Raw genomic sequence first — 22,038 nt, 5'->3', positions numbered from 1 at the left:
AGATTTGACTTTCTTCAGAGCATTAGTTGTACTTGTTAGTTTGACCGTCATTTTGATTAATTGATATTTAAAATTACAATGGTGTAACAAGGTTTGTTTGACAAGAGTTTTATTTTTGAGCACCCTGATCAGCAAGCCGCCAGGCAAGCAGGACTTGCCACTTTGTTATTTTGCCATTTTTATTTTTGGTGGTAACTCTGGGGAGGGGGTGCACCAAATTCGGTGTGTTTCAGGTGACTCGGTCAGTGGTCTTCAGGGATGGTGTCCGAGTTTGGGAGACGCCTCGAGCTCGACAAGCCATTGAAGAAGTGAGGCTTAGGTGAGTTAGTTATTAGTGTAGGTGTTGGGGTGTCTCCATAAAGCTTGTAAAGTAAAGCAGCATATTTTCTTTGTTTGTTGGACTGATTACCTTGTTACATTACATTTTCTGAGACGTTTGGTTAAGTTGGTTTTTAAACTTGGTATTTAATCAGTGGCAGACTTGATTTGGGATTTTGACAATGGCTTCAGTGTATGAGTAACAATCCTATGAAAGCTATTTTTTTTAGGGGCAGGCATTACACCTCGTTTTGTTGATGCAGGTTTAACATTTGAAACAAAAAAAGAAAACTAGAGCTTGAAAAGTACAAAATGCAACTCATTAAAGAGGGTACATTTGCTTAAATAAACTGTACAGAAGCTATACACTGTATTAAAGCAAAGATATAATACAAAAAATAACAAAGGTGAACACTGTACAATGAAATGAAAATATAAATATGTTTTCTGAGAAGTCTCCTGACAAACACACGGCGTGCGTATAGACTCAGAGACACATGTTCTCTGAAGTGATATTCAAACCAAAGCTGCTGTTTTATTTCATGTGTAGTGAATTATTTAAAACGTATCTCCTGGTACCAGCTGGTGTATTTGTAGTTTATTGTAAGGCCAGAAGCCAGAACAAGGTGTTCTATGTTATTGCTCTGCCTCCACATGAATGATAAAGTTCACGTGTTATTTGAAGTCATGTGGTGTTTGTTCCATCAGAGCTCGTCTGTGTTTCTCCTCAGTGCGTCCCCCACAGCACCGCGATCAGTTTAGACATCCTGAAGACGATCGAGGAGAACTTGGAGATGGAGGAATGGGTGAAACCTGCCGACGGCTCGCGCCCACTCGAAACAAAACATACACGAGGGACACTATAGAAGCTTAGTCTAATACTAAAGCTGCCGTTTTGTTTTGACTCCCAGGAGTGACCTGGCTGACGCGCCGTACTGTCGTAGGTCAATACGATCCCGTTTGCTGTTTGTCGATCAATAAGATTTCTGCAGTCGTGTCTTTGGTTTGCAGCATAATACAATCCATTTATTGCAGCACCATGAAGTGAATACAGCGTCCATCAGTTTCCATTCTTTTGAACTAAACAAACAAACAAACAATACAGCTGTGGTTTCTCCATGCCGCCTGCCGCCTCAGCGGTCAAAAACCATAAGCCCTTCTGGGGTCAAACACCTCCCGTACCTTGACAAGTGACGTACATATATACCTGTGACTTAAACAATAGGACAGCGACACCCAGTGGCACAATCATGAAAATGATTTACAGCTTGACCCAAAAACATGAATATGGCTCTTACACTCCGGTCCCTAATTGTTAGTGACAAGTGGAGCTAACAATTCACAAAATACAAACAAAGAGCCACAAACAAAAACAATGCCATTAATGCATTATCATTAAACATCTTCAGCTGCATTCAATCGACAAAGTTTGGTGACTGGTCTTTCCAACACATTAGACTTTGTTTTAAGGCGAACAGACCGAACAACACCATGTTTGTCAGGAAATGTTTTTCAATCACTCGGCCGAGCAGCCAAGAGCCACGAGGGGCAGTTGAATCCATGACAATGACAATGTCTCCAGGCACAAGACTCCTCCTTTCTCTGTTCCACTTTTGCCGTTCTTGAAGCAGAGGGAGGCACTCCTGAACCCACCGCTTCCAGAACAGATCCCAGATGTATTGAACCTGTCTCCACCTTCTTTTTGCATACTGGTCCTGTTTCACAAACACAACCCGCAAATTATTCTTCCTGGGATGGTAAACACCATGATGGGGGATATACCAGACTTTTCCTTCTTCACAGTCCATCTGATGTTGAGGGATTTTCTCTGCATATCTTTTACCAATGACGTCATTGAAGAAGTTTGCGTACTCCTGATGAAACTGTTAATCTTTCTCAAACCTTTTCTTGAGCCCAAGAATCCTTTGCTTGGCCACCAATAGATTATTTGGAAGCATGGGCTGCTCTTTCCTAAAAGGCATTTTCAGGCTGTAATGCCCATCCACCTGCTTTGCTGAATGATTGACAATTTCCAAAAACCTAATGTCTTCTCTTGACCTTCATCCTCCACATTCTTGTCATTGAAGTCATGGTTATACTGGGCAGCCAACATCTCCTCCAGTTTACACACAGCGATCCTGTTTACCATTGCAGAGGGAAATTCTGCCTCAATGGCACCACCGTTTCCATTCAGTGGACCATTTACGGACCATCCCAGCACTGTCCTGACGGCATACGGGCCATTCCCGCAGCTGTTGACAACCTCCCATTGTTCCAATAACCTGGGAGCATTGGTGCCAATTAACAGGTCGACAGTTTTCTCGATACTTGGGATGCTTACTTTTTCTAAGTGTGGCCATTTATCCTGTGTCACTATGTCATCAGCATTCACAGGCATTTTCTCCTGTGTGAGAACATCTGGAAGCACATGAAAATCACTGCTTTCAAGACCAGCAACCTCTAAACCTGTCAAGGAGTATGCAGTCTTCACTGTTTCTTGCCCCACTGTCCGTAACAGAAAGCTGGTTCTTTTACCTGCAGCATTCAACTTCTTCATGAGATGTTCAGAGCAGAATGTGCCAGAGCTGCCAGGATCCAAGAAGGCATAAGTTGTTATTATGCGATTTCCATTTGAAACCTTCACCTTTACAGGAAGAATAGATAGAGCACACTGGTCCTTACCGGCCCCTGTATATGGAGGAGTGAGGAGTGGAGGAGTGGAGGAGTGGAGGAATGGATGAGTGGAGGCGTGAGGAGTTGAGGAGGGAGGAGTGAGGAGGGAGGAGTGAGGAGTGGAGAAGTACATAGCAGAACTCACAACTCTGCAGATGTCAATCACAATATTTATTTATTTATATTCTGGTTGCATTCATTCAGAAAAACTTCTGGTTGTGATGATGGCTTTCATCATCAGAGTTGATCGGACACAGGTTTCTAAACTTCTGTTTCCTCATTGATAAAAGTTCCTTTTCTCTGAAGATATCGATGACATGTTTGACACATTCTGCAACCATGAAAGATGTGTTTCATTCCAGGAAGGAACTTCAGAAATCCAAACCCTGCCTGTTGCTGCTCAATAACAATAACATCTCACAGCGATTAGCCAAGCCTCATGACATCCAAATGCTCTGTGCTCTAATAAAACAACTATGTGCTGTTACTTTAGAATCAAACAAACCAGTTGTTCAGCAAACTGTGGCGCGTGACGAGAAGTCATATGAGAGGGATCTTTGTTTTAGGGAGAGTCCTCTTTAAACAGCTTTTAGAAGGCATGCTATGTTCACAAGTAGGCGCGCACAGTAGGCAGATATTTGTTCCTACTTCATCTGATTCCACCTGGGCCATGAAGTTTGGGCACACACCCCCTTTTTTTGGATTTTTTCTGACTTTTTAAAATATTTTAACATGAACGAGTCGCAGGTACAATCCCACTTTAGTGTCTGTGCTGCAATTTTCAATCCTAAACCGCCGCAATAATGATGACACCCTTACTAAACTCTGACCTTAAGAAGAAGATGGTTCTTGTAGACGCGTGAAGTCGTTATGTGAGACTCTTTGAGGTATGCTTGCCCTCCTCGTATATCATTAAAGCCTCTTTTTCTCTCAATCAACAGATTCACCAACATCAACGTGGGGTGGGCTGGCAGTGTACGCGACGCCACCATGCTCCGGAACTCGTCGCTGTTCGATCTGGCTGAGAGCGCCGACCTTTTCCCACCGGTGAGGCGTTCTTGTTTGTTGCCTTACTTTCAGAGAAATCTTGAGGGTTGTTTGAAATGGTTAATTTGTTATCATGTTTACAAACCAGGACTCTAAAGATGTTGAAGGTGTGCAGGTGCCCGTGATGTTGTTGGGAGACCCTGTGTACCCTCTGCTCAGCTGGCTGATGAACGGTTACCCGGACGACGGGCATCTCACCGTCGAGCAGACGAACTTTAACTACAGACTGATTCATGCTCGGACGATGGTGGAGAGTACTTTAGGGCGGCTGAGGGAAGATGGCGGTGTCTGTTGAAGAGGATGCACGTCAGCACCTCGAGGGTCCCCACCGTCGTCAACAGCTGCTGTGTCTTGCACAACCTCTGCGCGTCACAAGGAGAAGCGTTTCTGGAGGAGTGGATGGAGGAGGTGGATGAGTCTGCAGAACCAGATACTGAAGAAGTGCCTCAGGAGTCGGAAAAGCAGCCACAGACTGTTTGATGGGCACTTGCTACGTTTTTTTTTACCGAGGACAGGAAGCCGTCGTTTTAGTTTTTGTGTGGTCAGTCTTTGATAACAACATTAGAAATCCTAAAGCCTGACTTCACCCAAAGTCACACCTCTTTACCAGTCGGCCCACTGGAGCCCTTCTCTGCCATCAGCACGTCTTTGTACGTTCATTGACTGAATCTTAATTTCCTCCCACAGCATGGGCCGTTCTAGACAGGGGCCAACGGGGGGCCAGTGCCCCTGTTACACTGAGCTGGCCACCCCTCCAACAGGAAGAGCCCCCCTCATAACACACACACAGAATTTGAGTCAACAACCGGATTCTTAATCTAGTATTAAATTCTGTCCCTGAAACAAATATTTAATGATGTGCGCTATTATTTGGCATAATATATATTTATTAAAGCGATCATCTTTGTCTATTTTTCACCTGGGTTTAATTTCCCCCTCTGAAGAAAAAACAACTGGTCCCAGTTTGGCCCCCTCACTAAAAGTGGTCTAGAACCGCCACTGTCCCAAAGCCCTTAATAAGCCACTTGTAGTGACTACTCTTATCTCCATTCTTCCGGGCTTCCCCTAGGAAACCCATGTTTTGCGTCACAATGCTTTAAACTATGGGCAATTCCCTCGCGCCAAATCTGCAGGTGCCCACTTGCGGACAGGGTGCATAAGAAGCTCATAAAATCAGCGAGAGATCACACACTTCATGGTCTGACAGCAGGACAGACCTGAACCCTCACAGACTTAGTGGGAACGCGCATCAAAGTCAGTCAGTGTGTGAGGGTGGACAAAGACATTCAGCATTTTAGAAAACCCGGAAGTTGGCATCCATGCAGTCTGCTGAAATCCCCTAGGGTAAAGTCCGCATTCCGTACTGAACTGTGGCTTTTCGGAAAAGGCTCACGTTTGTTTTTCTTTCTTCTTCATTTCTTCCATTACAGGTAAGAATACTGGTCGAAATTAAACTATGTACGAATGTTTTCTAAGTTTTAAGGAACAAGTTAGTGATGCGCTTTTTGCCGTGCGTAATTTGTAAACCCTGAGGTCCCGCGGCAACGAGAGCGCGGCAGGAGGAGACAGAAAAGTCACTGAATAAATCAAAAATACTCAGAACTCCTGATCCCCCGGGGCTTTCACAAAATAATGGCTCAAAATCAACTGGAGAGAAGGGCGTGGAATCACATACATCTGTCTCCGTCGTGCTCTGAGTTTTGTGTTGGCTGTTTTCAGTTGAGAAATGTCATTTTATATAATGATAAATTCACATTTTATTAATTAATTTGAATATTCTGGTTTATAATCACTTAGGCCTTTTAGTAATACTTAGTATTAAGTATCGATTTCAGAACATTTTACACTTCAGCAGACGGCAAACCTCACAGCCAAAGTTCTCTGTGACGTGTCCAATAACCAGTTTATAGTTTATAATGATTACAGCAGTGAAGGTGACGCGTTGACCTACGTTGGAGCTGTTTGGACAGCATCAGTCTGTTAACAGAGACTACAGTCTGCAGTGTAGATCCCAATAAACTGATTTACATTAGAAGTGATGATCGATTGAAGTTTCTGTATGAGCGCCCGCTCTTTCTTTCAGAGGTTGTTCTGCAGTTATTAAAATAGTAATCAACTAAAACTCCAACATCTAGGATAACATGATCTAGTTGCTGCTCTGTGTGACAGGATGATCAGACGTCTTTGGTTTCTTTGATTATGTTGAAAACCTCTCAGCGACACTTCAGTGCGTAACGATATAAACGCTCTCAGAGTTGTAGGCCTCTCACTCTGCAGAAACTATTACTTAGTTTAAATGTTTTAATAACCTGATAGTTTAAATGTGCTTCCCATGTCCCTGCACAAACATCAACAAGTGTCATCATCACACACTCTTCTATTATCAACATGACACAGCAGCACAGCAGAGAATAACATTAAAACCCTGTTCCTACTTTTTTTATTTGGACGAAACTAACAAAACAACCATTGATCCTTCGACTTTGGAAAAAATCGCTGAGCTCTCGTGAAGTGCACAAAACTCTCGACTCATGCGTCCCTACCTGACCGCGATCTGACCTCTCGCTCTGTCCCACTTTTTTCTTCATTTAAAAAAAATGCACACAAGCAGAAAAAAGGGATTCCTGGTAATTTATAAACAACAAAATATGTTTTGGCTGTGACACAAAAAATACAATTTTCACAAAAAAAAAAACGTCTGACACGCTACTGATGCACTAACGTGTCTCATGTAACACATTTCACCATACTACCTAAGAGAGTCTGACTTTCCTAGCTAACCCTAACTGCTGAACAGTGCAGATTCAGATCATTTATCTTCCTCTCAATCCAGATTTTACTCTCTGAGTCACAAACACCAGAGACACATTTGACCTCCAACAAGACCTGAACCCTAGAAAATTATAGAACTGCACAATTTGGAAAAGTATCAAATTTCAGTTCACTGAAACTTTAGATTCTGCTCCTGAATGCTCTGGAGTTTTAATGTCAGTGTGGCTTTTTGTTGACTTTTATTGGAGAGACAGGATGGTGGTGTGGGTGCAGTGTACAACCTCTGTACACCCTACATGGGGGCGCACAAACCACTCGACCACCGGCACCCCATGATCTCGGTTTCACTTCCTCTGCATGTCATGACCAGCAGACAACATGAAGAACATTGTGACTAGGAAAACTGTTACATTTGGAAACTTCCTCTTTTTTTCAAAGATTAGGGATTCAGTCATCGAGGTTAAATAGAATAAACTCCAAATCTGTTGCTGAAGAACCGATCGAAACCCACATGACAAAGTCCTGCCCAGTGAATCAAAACAGCAGACATGAAAAAACACTGTTAAATACATCATACAGAGTTTCTTTATCAGAGATTGGATCTCTTGTAGTCAAAGCAACACCTCTGAAAGCACAATTGTTATGAGTTACTTCCTGTTAATATGAGCTGCTCCTCCACCAACGTGTCGTTTTTTGTAGATGTGAAACTCGGTGATCACCTCATCAAGCAGACCTCAAACATGCAGAGCGATGTTTGACATAAGTGTGTAACGTCAGTGAAGAGAAGATGTGGATTGTTTTAATTGTCTCTCTCGTCTGCTTCTATGAGACTCTGGCTGGTGGTGAGTTGTTCGTTTGTGTTTGATTTTAAATATGACTCTGTGTTCATGAATTTAAAACTTTACTGTGAATACATGAAGGTCGAGGATCATTTCATCCTGGGGAAAAAACGAACAGCGTTTCCAACAGTAAGTGATGATCAGACAGAAATGTTTCCAGTGTGTGTTTAAATCACTTTTATGCACTTTGTTACCTCGATGACACTTTTGTTTTTTTGTTAGATTCCTGTGATGATGTCATCAGCTCCTGTCTTACTTACGGCCTCCCCTGGACCGGGTATACCAAATCATGAATACTGAATTCAAACTGTAGATCAGATCTGTTTTTTCACTGCGACAGAGAGTTGATATCTGGAAATGTTTTAAGCACAGCCCTGTAGAGATACAGATTCTAAAGCTCTCCTTTTAGCCAACTAGACAGGCAGGAATTATAACTGATGTTTCTTTATAACTTGAAAAAAAAAGCATGCAAGTATCAATTTGTCCACAGGGGGCGCACAAAATGACATCAACTGAAGGTTCCTTTATAGGCCCTTTAACATTTTAACATTTTATTACCAGGGGTTAATTACCAGTTGGAAGTCACGCCTTAAAAAGTGAGCCGAGTGCTTAGATTACTTTCTTGTAGTCAATAGTTACTTCATCCTAAAAGTAATCCTCTACTGAAAAGAAATTGCTGCATTTCCCCTCTTTCTCAAAAGAAAAGAAATCCCCGAAGTGTCTGCAGTTTCTGTTTCTTTTCCTGTAAAGTTCACAGCACATGAGCAGAAGGTTCAGCCTTCAGATGTGTCCGCGTCATGGACTGTAAATGTGAATGAACGAAGCCAAACCTCCGAAATCCTGCAGTTCCTCGAGTGTCCACTAGAGGCTGGCTCCAGGAACACCAGAGGTCACATACACACCCATTCTAAAAAAGTCTGTTTTTACAGCAGAGATTAACATGTTTACAGCCTGGTTCAAAAAAACAAATAGGTATTTTATTTTAACGGCTCTGTTTTAATTTCAAAAACGTATTATCAATACGTGTTATCAAAAGTTAGGCGTGTAGCTGACATGATTGACAGGTGGGCGCAGGTGTAACCAATTGTAAAGAGCCTTAAAACCTGCCTCAGCTCCAGCTCTCAGCCTGTCGATGGGACTCCAGAGCCCCCCTGCAGGAACAGATGGGTAACAACACTCAGGCTTCCTCCATTCATATTTACAGTGCATGATTAATACTGATGGACTAGAAAAGAACTTACAAGCTCAAGTCCATTTAAAAAGAAATGTAAAGTGACTGTCCCTGGGGGCGCTGGTGGTTAGTTTGCAAGCCGTATGAGGCTACAGTGCTCTAGCAGGCGTCCCGGGTTGAAATCCGAACCGGGTCTCCTATCCCACATGTCACTCCCAACTCTCTCTCTCTCGCTCTGATGTCGGACTCTAGCCACTGTCCTGTCTCTCTAATAATTGTACAAAAAACCCAGAAATTATCTTTAAAAAAAGTGACTGTCCTCTTTTAATGAGTGTGAGCTGCTTACACATGATTATTATTTCTAACAGTTTGTATTCAGATGAAGCAGCTCCTTAATTCTGCTCATATTTCAGTGAGAGCTGATGTCTCTGTAGGTCTGTGTGCACAAGTTTATAAATAATTTGAAGTCGACTTTGAGGAAGTCAAGGGGCCATATTTTGCCCGCATGCTGCCAGTTGAATTTCTCAGAAATCGTGGGGCAGTTCCAGCATGTTTGTGAGCAAACCCGGTTATCATCATTGTGTCGGAGGTTTGCTTTTCAGGAAACTAAAATTCACATGTCATTGCATTCCTGTGTTTTTTACCGCAGTGTGTCGAAATGTCTTCACTCCGGGGGAAATCACTCAAATGTCAAAGGTTTAGATGTGATAACCTAGAACCGGATGTGTTGACATCAAGAACCTCAGTCATCTGTGTGGTGAAGACATTTCAACACACTGTGATACAAAACACAGAAATGCCTCCACCGCACAGAAGACTTTGTGGAATAATCATTCAGGTGTCAAAGGTCTGTTTTTTTGTTTTTTTAACAAATGAGGACGTTGACACCAATAACAATATTAGTATCACGACACTGAATTGACTCAGTACTGGTTTGATGATTAATAGACCACAGACAGGAAGTCATGGTAACATTTAGTTTTAATATATTTACAATGATAAAGTTAAAAAAAAGAAAAGAAAAGTATCAAATTTCAGTTCACTGTGAGTTATAAATGTTGTTGTTGTTTGCAGTTGTTATGAGGACATGATTGCCACCTGTGAACGGCCCAAAAGCCGTTTGGACAACCGTTTCATTCGGATGAAAGTGAACTCCTTTCAGGAGGTGAGAACGTATTCTTCTCCAGCTGTCTGGTAAAATACACTGCAGGTTTATATAACATGCACAAAAAAATGAGGAAAGTAGTCGTCTTCATTGTACACACACACACACACACACACACACACACACACACACACACACACACACACATATATATATGTACATTTGGGCTCGGGGTGTCACATGTTTTTGTCTATTATCTTTCCTTGGCTGTAAGTGGTATTTAATGAATGCTTTTTCTTGGTTTGGTGTTAAATTAGTAAATATAATTCATATATGTGTAGCCTCTAAATATGGAGAATTGTTATTAAAGGACCAATCAGTAAGATATCTATCCAATGAAATGATAAAGGTATCTTACTATCTGATCAGACATTAAGGAAACATGCTATGTTGAAGTGCTGGCTTCTCTGACAACAATGCAGCAGCCAGTATGTCCTCCTTCTAACTTTAGATTCTGCTCCTGAATGCTCTGGATTTGTTTGGACCACAGAAGGTAGGCGCTTTTAAGGCGACCCCCCCACACGGCTGTTTTGGACGCCCTCTGTTTGCCAGATATGAGAGCAGTTATCAGGTCAACAGGTGTTGCAGTGATGGAAGCGGTCAAGAGAAGTGGTTCAGATAGAAGTGATTGTACCCGACCTAAAAAGCCTCTGCATGTTTCTAATAAGCTCCACGAGCAGAAACGTGCTCAAACTAGGATCAATATTGGAGATGCTTTTGAAAAATGGAGAGAGGTTAGAACACAGAAAGGTTTACAGACCCATGCAGAGCTGGATAAACACTGAAGCTTCAGAGTCCACCACATGGTGACCTGTGTGAGCATCCACTCTGGAGAGGAGGGGGGAGACAGCTCTCTACAATGTTTAGAATTTAGACCGCAGTACCCATTTTAAACACTAGGTGTCAGAGTTACATATTGCACTCTGATCACCTTGATGTTATCTATCTTTGGAGGCTACATTAAAAACTGTATTATCAAACTAGACTTTAACTGGACTTTATGTGTGCGTTGTTTTTTAAAGATCGAAGAGGGCCTCACGCCTCAGCACCGGTTTTACATCCCATCCTCGGCGCTCCAAAGAAGCATGGGAGGAGCTGCGTCAGACGAGGTGCTGCTGGTGAGCACTGTGATCGAAAGCATTTACTTTAAGGTCAGTCACCCTGTAACCTCAACTTTGGAGACCTCATGGCGAGACAGGTTTACTTCCTTAGATCCCTGTTAGTACGAATTTTCATGAAATTCATTAATCTTGTAACTTCGTGAAATGTATTATTCAAGTCTGTCTACCACGTGTTAACACTCCTACCTTTAGGTGTCTGAAGCTGTAACCTTATATGAGCGAAGCACCTAAGTAGTAGCAGATCTATGTTTGGATAGGAGCCAAGCATATGTTGTCAGCAACTGTTTGCTAGACAGAGAGTCTACATTTTCTTTTTACCAGAATCCCACTGTGACATCACAAGGAGAGCACATTTGAAACTGAGCATTTTTCTCTGTGTTGTAAGACTTATGCAGACCACAAACAAAGGACTGGATGGGTTTATTTCACATTTTGTTGGTCAGTAGACACTCAGGTTACTCAAATAAATGTTCACAAACACTGTACAAGTGGATTTTTCATGATATGTCCTCTTTAAAGCCGCTTGTTGGCTGGCTTTCGAGCTCTGTGATTGGCCAGTGTAAGAGCCCCAGTTCATTGTCTAGTAATCATCCGGGGATTTCTCACATAAACAAAATTGCATACTATGATTTTGGATCATCCTACACACACTCACTGTGACGCCACGTTTAGTATGAAAAGGATGAAAGTCTGCAGTGAGCCTGCATTGAGATTGTACTGTCACAAGTGGCCTTACAGTGACAGTACAATCCGTTATTTCTTAAATATATGTGTTTGTATAGGTTTAGAACAAACTGACTCAAAAAAGTATTCAACAGCGTTGACTCGCAGACTTTATTAACACCATTGTTTGATGTTTTTTTTATGGACTTTTTATGGGCTGGATGTAGCCCCGGATTTCTGTTTATAAAAATCCCTGATAAATGCAGAGACATGTCTGCTGCTGAGAAGTTTGCAGACCACACTGTTAGTATGCCCACTTCCTAAAGAGCAGTGGTAAAGAAGGACAGGAGCAGCTTTGCAGACAGGTTGGTTTTCCAGAGTTCTGAGGGAGTATAGCCTCTTTGGTGCTATTTACCCTCTGTGTAAGCCATTTTTTAACCAGAGGGGAGGTGATTGTCGATGTGATGGGAATTCTGTGATTTGTGTCCTGAGGAATTTAAAACTCTTTCCACTTCTATGTTTCATGAAAAATCCCCAAAAGGACCCAACAACAAAAGAGAGAGGTTGAGATATAGGGCTTTCACACTTGCAGAAAACTCCTGAAAATCTCCTGATATTTCCAGGAGGAGCTGTAAGTAAGTAAGTAAAAGTTTATTTGTGTAGCACCTTTAAAGAGCAGACCTCACAAAGTGCTTCACAGAAAAACAAAAACAGAGTACAAACAGTCACATAAATGAAATACAGACTGATCAAACAAAGGCGAGTCTGAACAGATGGGTCTTTAGCTGCTTTTTAAAAAGTGTCCACAGAGGTCAAGGCTCTCAGTTCTGGGGGGAAGACAGTTCCAAAGTTTAGGTGCCACATCCTCAAAGGCACAGTCTCCTTTGGTTTTTTAGCCTTGTGCGAGGAACAACCAGCAGACCCTGGTCAGAGGAACCTCAGGGACCTGGTTTTATAAGGCCTCAGCTCAGACTTCACACACAGTTTCTCCTGCCGGGTATTTTTTCCGCAGCAAGTCCGAGTGGGCTGATGTGAGAACTCAGCAGGATATTCTCCGGAAAATTCAGCGCGAGCCAATAGGAAGGGTGGTTCTAAAATAATCTAGATATTTTCTGGAGTGCATGTATGAAAACAGCTTTAGTGACTAAATCAGCTGAGTTGATTTCAAACGTCAACAATATCCACCTGTCACTCAAAGCCACCTCTCCTCGTGACTTTACTTAATTTAAAGGCTTCTTATAAATACGGGTAAGTTATTTGGCTTTAGTTGACGTTGAAATAAGCTAACCTCAGCAGAAATTCATCATGCCCCCTCTGATAGCTCTGGTGTTTGTTTTTTTCATTACAGGTGAGTGAACCAAGAAGAAGTAAGAGCAGAGCAATCATGCCAACCCGCATAGACGGAGATGTCATGGGGGGGTTTGTGTTGGTGGTGAGGGCAGGGAGTCAGTCGGTCACAAACCTCCCACACCCCATCAGATTAACCTTTGTGCACAACAAACAGGTACAACAAGGACAGCTGATGTGCTGGCATGACACTTTAAACATGTAAAGATATGCTCTAATGTTGAACGTGTTTCAGGTGGACGCTGGGACGTGTGTGTTCTGGTACGAGTCTGCACACGGGAATGGAACAGGTTCACTTCACATGCCAGACATAAACAATATATTTTCTCTTGGATAAATACCTAAGTTTCATTTTATGATGAACCTGCTGTGTTTGTGTTTTAGTGTATTGGAGCCCAGACGGCTGTGAAACCAACAACACTGGAAGTGAAACAATCTGCAGCTGCAACCACATGAGCTTCTTTGCCGTACTTGTGGTAAATTTGTGGCGCTAAGCGTCTTTGGCAGGTGGCACAGATGTCTTTTCCTGTTTTCCTCCTGATGCAGTTTAACGCCCAGCGCTCACTTTGTTTAAAAAAGCAAATGAGCTAGCACTCCCATTAGCACCCGGGGGAGTATTTGTTTTGAGGTTTAGCTGCAGCTCATGACATCTGCCATTGAACATTTTTATTTCACTTGCCAAAAAAAAAACACGTTTAGACATGTAGATGCAGAGAGAGCTTAACGCACGGCTTCAGTTTGTCCGTGTAGGTTCTCAGTCATCCAGGTAAATTCAAAGCTTGATCCAAAGGTAACTGGACTAGAAGAAGAGGGATGCAGGGATTTATACATTGGGGGGACAGCTTGAGAGCCAGCTGAGGACAAGATGTTGGAGATGACGAGGTGCCCATCCTGGCCAGGGAAGACCGTTGGTTTGGAAGGGGGTGTTAAAGAAGTCATCCATGTAAAGGTGGACAAACCGTCTCTTGACCGAGGTGGTGGTCTGAGACACCATCTTTCACCAACCTACAGTGCTGTTTTGAATTCTCCCTCAAAACTAAAGCCCCAGTCCCACATGTGACCCCGACGACCCACAGACGACGGATGAAGGCTTTATATGCGATTTTTCACACTTAAATGTAGAAATCAAGTATATCCTCTGAAAATAACTCTGTGAGTCATGACTGTCTACAATGGGTGTAACACCCGAGTCCCACTGTCTGTGATGTTCTCAGAGTTTTCAGAGTCCTATCTTCACTTTGTTTACATCGCCGGGACGGCCGGCCGGCTCCTCCCCTCTCGTATAAAAGTTGTTTAATTGAGGGACTAGAGAAAAGAAGAATAACATACTGTACTCACTGCTTAACTGTGTTTCTAGATCACGCTCATTTCAGGTAAATTTACATGCAGTGTGAAGATACCAGCATAATAAAGATCACTAGCATTAGCATGCTAATACAACAATGCAAGTTGTTTTGGTTTCATGCTGGTGCTCAAGGGCGACATCTGCTCGAAACGTTTTCAAGAGCTTCAAACGAGTCCAGTCGCCTTTGGATCAAGCTTTGAACAACTTAAATTTAGTCACAGATTCATCACACACTTGAAAGAGTTTTCTGAGTTGGAATAAAAATCTGTATTTATTGATACAACAATCTAACAACATTTGAATCCCTTTGGATGATATGTATGTATCGAAACATAATCCAAAGAATCATTTATTATATAATGAGATGAAAGCCGTGATCAGCATGCCTGCTTATTGTCGTCTCTGTGATTTTTACACTTAAAGATTGTGTTAAGTTGAACTTTGATCGTATGTTTCTCTGCTTCAGAACCCTGAACTCTCTGTGGATAAACGTCGCGCTGATAACTTGAGCTACATCACCTACGTGGGATCAGCTCTGTCCGTCTTCTTCACCACCATCAGTCTGATCATCTACATTTGTCAACAGTGATTGTTTGGATTCACTTCATATTCACAGTTTTCTGAGGTGAATTAGACCTTTTGGAAGCCAAATGCAGCACACTAAAAACCGGACTTTCACTTAATGCTCTTTACGATTATGTTGTTGACTTGATACAGAGTCACACAGGTCAATATCAGTTCAGTTCAAGCTTGAGGCTCAAAGCCGATAAAAGAGCTCTGGCTGCTCTGATCTGATCCAGAAACAGACAAAATAAAAAAAAGGGTCTATCATTTAATCACATGGGTTAGCTGGTTATCATAGATCCTGTCCCATCCTGTCGGCGTGTCTGGAGGTTTTAATAATGAGAGGACCAGGGGCACAATGAGAGGAGAGAAGGTAAATGAGCCGGTCAGAGTTCAGTGTGTTTAAAGGCCCAGACGTCGTCCTAGTTTTTGCAGTGTGTCCGGCTCCGTCGCTACCCGACCCGTTTTTTTTTTTACAAATCGCTGTAAGCTTCATTCTACACCTTCAAAAGAGAGCCCAAGGTGTTTCTTCCTGCACAAGTCCAACCACAAGATAATTTCTTAAAATAAAGCCTGAGGTTTTAACACTGTTAATTTCTCACGCTGACTTAGTTTGACCGATGTGGCCGCAGCCCCCTTAAACTGCAATGTTTTGTGAGGACACAGCATGTTATGTTCGCACACTACTAATGAACTACTAATGAAAGAAAGCATGAACAGATCACACGGCCGCAACACAAAAAAACATCTCAGGCTTTCTAAAGCGACCTTTGCATGAGAACTTGTGTTCGCAAACTCTATTTAAGGTTCGAGTGTGAAACAGGAAAGAAAAATTGAACTTTATGTCAGTACAAATTGAATTAAGAGGACTTTTCTTGACCCCAACGTGACGAGAAAGCCAGACCGTAAAACTGTGTTCTGATGTGGAAACACCTTGAAGGAAGACTGTGCGACATTTTAGACATTAATATATCAGCTATACATCCTGTGTAAATGTGTCTCTGAGTCCTGACTGTCTACAATGAGGGAGAAGCTCGAGTCCCGCTGGCTGTGTTGTTGTCAGAGCCGTGTTTACATGGACGGGACGGCCGGCTCCTCCCCTTGTGTATAAAAGCTGTTTTAGTCAAGAACTAGAGAGAAGAAGAAGAACATACTCACTGATTATTTGGATGTTAGTAAGAGTTTTTAGATCACGCTCATTCTGTGTCAGTTTACATGAAATGTGAAGCTACGAGCTAACTAAAGAGCGCTAACATTAGCATGCTAACACAACAAAGTGAAGCTACGAGCTAACTAAAGAGCGCTAACATTAGCATGCTAACACAACAACGCAGGACACAGGTGATTGCAGCTCGAGCAAAGGACAAGTTTGTCCCCTGCTTGCTCTTAATGGTTTTTAATTATGGTGCATTCTAATTGATAACTCCTTTGGCCGAACGTGAGTGGAGGTGCTTCAGTATGGAGGAGGTGTGGCCAAACAGCAGTTTGTTTTGGTTTTTATGCTGGGGCTCAAAGGCGACATCTACTGGATCAAAAAGTCACACATTCTTCCTACAATGACTCAGGTTTATATACACAGTATATTATATAGATCTTTTTTTAAAGATTATTTTAAGGTTTGCAGTTCAAGGTTACAATAGTTTGATTTTTCATTATTTTGTTTTGACTTTCGATTTTCGTTTAGTTTATATTTTGTGAAAATGTTTCCTTTTTATTAATTTGAGTTTTTTGTGATATTGGATGCATGTCTCTGTACACGACTGTTCAGATGCAGCCCTTTATCTGCTCAGTGATCATGATAAACCGTTTCCTCCTCTCCAGGCGCCGGCGCCCTGAGAAGGCCATCAGTGTGCACATGCAGCTAACGGGAGCGCTGCTCTGCCTCCACCTCAGCTTCCTGCTGTGCTGCTTCTGGGTGTGGCAGCTGAAGGGCGAGAAGGAGGAGGAGGAGGGCTGGGTCTGTGGTGGTCTGGGTTTGTTTTTACACTGGTCCCTGCTGGCCACCTTCACCTGGACCGCTCTGGAAGGATTCCACCTGTACCTCCTGCTGGTCCGAATGTTTAACATCTACGTCAGGAGATACCTGCTCAAACTCAGCGTGGTGGGATGGGGTGAGTGAAGAGTATGATGACGTTTATTTGAATGGTTTAAGAAGAATTAAATTAATCTGTTTAATGTTGAATGAATGAATTAACTGATGAATTTAGACAAAAATCAAAGAAATAAAAAAAAACATCCTTTTGATACCACATGGGTCAGATTGAGAAAACAAGACGAGACACAAAGAAACTGTTGTTTATTACAGGTGTCTTCATGAGCTTGTGTTTTGTCTTTTTTTCATGTTTTCTCACCTTGTGGAAAAGTTTGGTTTTGTTATTTGTCTTTAATCCAAACTTTTGAATCCACTTGAAGAAATTGTCCCAGAGCAGTTGAAAAATATCGTTCTCATTCGACATCACTCACACAGGAGGAAGTAGAGGGTGTGTATTGGCAGAGGCGCTGCTTGTCAACAGGCCACTTAGGGGCCCCCGAGGGCTGACGTACTTTAAACCACAGCAGGAGCTCAAAAATGTGCAAATTTTGCAAAGACAGTAGGAAACCTCCCTAATGGGTCCCCATCTGACAGCGCTCACTCTCATTGCCCTGCTTAGCGTCTCATGTCTTTCTCCTGTGAAATCCAAAGTCCATCAGTGAAAATAACTGAATCCACTGTATCCACTGTAGTGACCAGTTTGCGTGAACATGTCGACTCCTCCACAGCTGTCACGTCATGTTGAAGTAACTTGAGTTTCTTGTCTTCATGCAGGACTTCCTACACTGACTGCAGTGGTTTGTGGGATTTCCGGCGTCTATGGTAAATACAAAGTGGAGCTGACGGATGAAAACAATCTTAACTCAACAGCAGCCATGTAAGAAATCAAGAGTTTGAATCTGTGCTCTGTTTCATGTCCAACTCAGCGGTTATTCAAACGTTCTTGGACTTTGTTGTTTTTTTGTTGCTAACCTGCAGATGCTGGATTAGCAGTGATTTCAAGCAGCGGCTTGTGGTCAGCTACATCACCACCGTGGCTCTCCCGTGTCTGGTGATCCTGTGTAACTCCTGCATGCTGGGGCTGGTGGTGTTCAAGATGTGGGGCCTGAGGAGGGGCGGTGAGAGGCAGAAGATGGACAGAGAGAAGGGATCCAGGTTGTGGAAGGACTGTGCCACGGTGATCGGGCTCAGCTGGGTGCTGGGTCTACCGTGGGGGTTAGCGAGCACCACCTACGTCTCCCTGCCGGGGATCTACGTGTTCACCATACTCAACTCCCTGCAGGGTCAGTGTGATGATCTTCATACAGGAAGTCTGCACTCCACCTTTACCCTTTTCTGAGAGAATTAAAACTCTTTTTTTTTTATCTCCTCAGGTGTTTTTGTGTTCCTGTGGTCTGTCGCTTTGACCTGCAAGTCTCGATCGGACATCTCCTCATCCAGAGACCCCTCCTCCTCCCAGAAAATTATGACAACAAGTTTTAATAACTGATTCTTCATTTTCATCTTCATGTATTATCCATTGCCTATATTAGGTGTTTACTGGAACCATAATAACTTAATTAGTCTGTGCTTTAAATAAAATCATTATAAACAATAAAAACCTTGGATTGATTGACTACTTCTAGAGTTATGTTCATGATCACTGAGGTAGTTCTTCTTGGAGCCAAGGAGGAGTCAGCACCACAGACTGTAAACATGAATGGACAAAGCCTAAGTGACATCACCCGTTTGTTCCTGCAGCGCCTTTGGAGTCCCATTGGTGGCGGTCTCCAGGCTGGAAATCCTCTCACCCTAACTTCCAGGAAACCTAACGACAGTGTCATGATTTGGTCTTGCTTAGTTTTGTGTTTTGAGTAATTCTTTATCTTGTTTTAGGTCTCATTCTTCCCTGGTGTTGCTTGTTTCCTTTGTGTGTTTTTATCTTATTTTTTCCAAGTTTAGTCTTTAGTGTTTCCTGATTTTATTTTGTAAAGTTTCTCTGTAAATTCTCAAGTTCTCTGTGTCTTTAGTGTTTCCTGATTTATATTGTAGTTTTTGTCCCCAGTGTTCACACTCTATAGCGGGGTGGCAAAAGTGCCTACACAATCGGACGCAGCTGATTTGGGTTTCCAGGGACTTTAACTACATGTCCTTTTAGTAATCCATTACCAGCCTTATCATATGGATCAGAGAGATGTGAGAACATGTACAGCTTTAAGGCCCTGACACATCAAGGAGATCGTTGCCCGTCGCTGCTAGTTCCTGCAGGAACTATGAACTATTTATGTTCCCAGAACCCCGTTTAGTGGAACCTTTTTAGCTCCTGCTTCAGAGTAGGTACCATGGTGGCATGGTACCATGAAGACAGAAAAAAGTCCCCATGTTGTGTAGTTGTCAGGCAACCTCCCGTCTTGAAAAATGAAGCCAATGCGGAAGTGCAAAATCCTGCAGATTCATCGAGTGTCCACTAGAGGCCTGGCTCCAGGAACACCGGAAGTCACAAACACATGACTGGCAAAAAAACTGTTTTTACAGCATCAATAAACATGTTTACAGACTGGTACAAAAAACAAAATAGGTCTGATTAGTTATTGTCATCACTGACACACACCGTATGGGGGGTTCATTTCATTTAAACGGCTCTGTTTTGATTTTGAAAACGATACATGTTATCCATAGTTAGGCGTGTAGCTGACATGATTAACAGCTCCAGCTCTCAGCCTGTCGTTAGGTTGACTGAAAGTTAGACTGAGACAGCATTTCCAGCATGGCGGCTGCTGCTGATGAGCCTCCAGACCCCCCTGCAGGAACAGATGGATGACGTCACTCAGGCTTCAGACCACCTACTGTAGGTGTTTTCGGACCAAACAGTTCTGGGTGCTGTTTGTGAGAGTAATTTGATGGTGAGCAAAAGGCTCATAAAATTACACTAACACTATTAGTACAACAAAGTAATGATACAATCAGACAGGAAGGAAAATTCTACGTTTAATGAATAATACAAAACTCAACTCTCTCTCTCTCTCTCTCTGATGTCGGACTCTAGCCACTGTCCTGTCTCTCTAATAATCGTACAAAAAACCCAGAAATTATCTTTAAAAAAAGTGACTGTCCTCTTTTAATGAGTGTGAGCTGCTTACACATGATTATTATTTCTAACAGTTTGTATTCAGATGAAGCAGCTCCTTAATTCTGCTCATATTTCAGTGAGAGCTGATGTCTCTGTAGGTCTGTGTGCACAAGTTTATAAATAATTTGAAGTCGACTTTGAGGAAGTCAAGGGGCCATATTTTGCCCGCATGCTGCCAGTTGAATTTCTCAGAAATCGTGGGGCAGCTCCGGCATGTTTGTATATATATTAGTATCACGACACTGAATTGACTCAGTACTGGTTTGATGATTAATAGACCACAGACAGGAAGTCATGGTAACATTTAGTTTTAATATATTTACAATGATAAAGTTAAAAAAAAGAAAAGAAAAGTATCAAATTTCAGTTCACTGTGAGTTATAAATGTTGTTGTTGTTTGCAGTTGTTATGAGGACATGATTGTCACCTGTGAACGACCCAAAAACCGTTTGGACAACCGTTTCATTCGGATGAAAGTGAACTCCTCTCAGGAGGTGAGAACGTATTCTTCTCCAGCTGTCTGGTAAAATACACTGCAGGTTTATATAACATGCACAAAAAAATGAGGAAAGTAGTCGTCTTCATCGTACACACACACACACACACACACACACACACACACACAAACACATTGTCATCTGTCTTGCTGATTAGCTCTTGCAAGGTTTCTTTTGTTTACACACTCTGTAAAGACCAGTAGCCTCCAGGGTGGTCCCTATAAATAGAGAAGAAAAGACTAACAATGTGCTGCTATCGGCTCAAGGGGGGGGGTCACATGACCTGCATAGGAGGCGGACTCTGGACTCTTTTCTCATTAAAGGACTCACATCCCCCCCAAACTGTTTCTTTAGTGACAGCACAAGAACCTGTTTGTTAGAGGAAACACTTCCACCCAGTCCACCTGGCATTTTTAAGTCCTCCTCACTCGGGGTAAGTTCAGGTTTTTCTCTGATTTAATCACAACTTTATGGAAATGTTATAGAATTGTTTTTGTTCACTGGAAGAGAGAGAAAAAAGAAATAGAGAAGGATGTTAGAATTAAAGCTCCTGTGAGCAGTTTTTAGCCGGTTATAAAGCAGACTCAAACCAATTCTGATGCCTCTGTGTGAAAAGCCAACAAAACCGTCAGAGAAGGACTGATTATTTCTACATTGTATTTCTGATGTTTTAAATGCTTGTAACCATTGCCACAGGGACGATGTCAGGTAGCATGAGTTGCAGTTTTCTCACAGGAGCTTTAACGTAAAGGGCTTTCACACTTTCAGAAAACTCCTGAAAAACTCGGGATAGCGCGATGGCAGTCCTCATCTAGATATTTTCAGAAGTGCAGATGTGAAAGTGGCTGTAGTGTGGTATGTTCACCGTATGCACTATTAACTAGTTGCTTATTAGCGTTCTAATTAGTGCTGCAATTACAATAAAACCATAAAAACAATAGCACTAGTCAGACAGGTCAAATCAGGCATTATGTGAAGCACATAATACTGCACTGGCGGTATTCCCACTGGTGCTGAACAAGCGCGTCGAGTTTGTCCGTCTTATTGCCCAAAGACCTCCCGTTCCCCATAATCACAGCTGGTACAGAAGGCTTATGTTTTTTCTTCTTAGCTCATCTCTTAGCTCCAGCTCTACAACCCCGGCGTCGCCTCCTCAGCTCCCCCGGAAATACAGGCCTTGCTCCGGGCAGTAGCACCTTGGAGAGCGCCATCAGATGATCACGTGTGTACACAATGCCCTCACTCAGCTGTGCAGTGCTCTCCGTTACATAGAGTGTCCAAAGTAACAGAAAAACAGTGCAAAAAGTTCCAAGAGCAAAAGTAGCCATTTCCACACAATAGGTTAAACTAATACTCAAAAAACACACAATAAAAA

General features: G+C 42.5%; 1 protein-coding gene and 1 long non-coding RNA gene across 3 annotated transcripts; both read left to right on the top strand.

Moving 5' to 3' along the window:
* Positions 1 to 3,338: 3,338 nt before the first annotated feature.
* LOC136178547 (uncharacterized) lies at positions 3,339 to 4,643 on the top strand. Its single transcript, XR_010665934.1, has 3 exons — positions 3,339 to 3,738; positions 3,933 to 4,038; positions 4,127 to 4,643. It is a non-coding gene; the product is annotated as an uncharacterized lncRNA (long non-coding RNA).
* A 629-nt stretch (positions 4,644 to 5,272) lies between these two features.
* Positions 5,273 to 18,672, top strand: LOC136178539 (adhesion G-protein coupled receptor G1-like). 2 transcript variants are annotated; one of them, XM_065952460.1, is made up of 14 exons: positions 5,273 to 5,468; positions 7,510 to 7,652; positions 7,731 to 7,778; positions 7,872 to 7,926; positions 9,895 to 9,985; positions 11,008 to 11,136; positions 13,118 to 13,273; positions 13,352 to 13,406; positions 13,501 to 13,592; positions 14,928 to 15,046; positions 16,847 to 17,136; positions 17,832 to 17,934; positions 18,036 to 18,340; positions 18,431 to 18,672. In XM_065952460.1, exons 2-14 carry the CDS (start codon positions 7,598 to 7,600, stop codon positions 18,544 to 18,546), a joined length of 1,614 nt encoding a protein of 537 aa, XP_065808532.1. In that variant the 5' UTR covers positions 5,273 to 5,468; positions 7,510 to 7,597; the 3' UTR covers positions 18,547 to 18,672. The 2 variants fall into 2 exon arrangements, with proteins under 2 accessions (XP_065808532.1, XP_065808533.1); XM_065952461.1 differs by lacking the exon at positions 5,273 to 5,468 and having other exon boundaries at positions 7,209 to 7,652.
* The last annotated feature ends 3,366 nt before the right edge of the window (positions 18,673 to 22,038 follow it).

Source organism: Labrus bergylta, chromosome 3 (assembly GCF_963930695.1).
Source record: "Labrus bergylta chromosome 3, fLabBer1.1, whole genome shotgun sequence".
Taxonomy (NCBI): Eukaryota; Metazoa; Chordata; class Actinopteri; order Labriformes; family Labridae; genus Labrus; species Labrus bergylta.
This window is presented reverse-complemented; position numbering and strand designations above follow the sequence as displayed.

Coding starts and splice junctions, on each gene's coding strand:
- LOC136178539 (XM_065952460.1), top strand. CDS start 7,598: ATGTGGATTGTTTTAATTGTCTCTCTCGTCTGCTTCTATGAGACTCTG. Junction 13,274..13,351: donor CCTTTGTGCACAACAAACAG/GTACAACAAGGA, acceptor AACGTGTTTCAG/GTGGACGCTGGGACGTGTGT. Junction 13,407..13,500: donor TGCACACGGGAATGGAACAG/GTTCACTTCACA, acceptor TTTGTGTTTTAG/TGTATTGGAGCCCAGACGGC.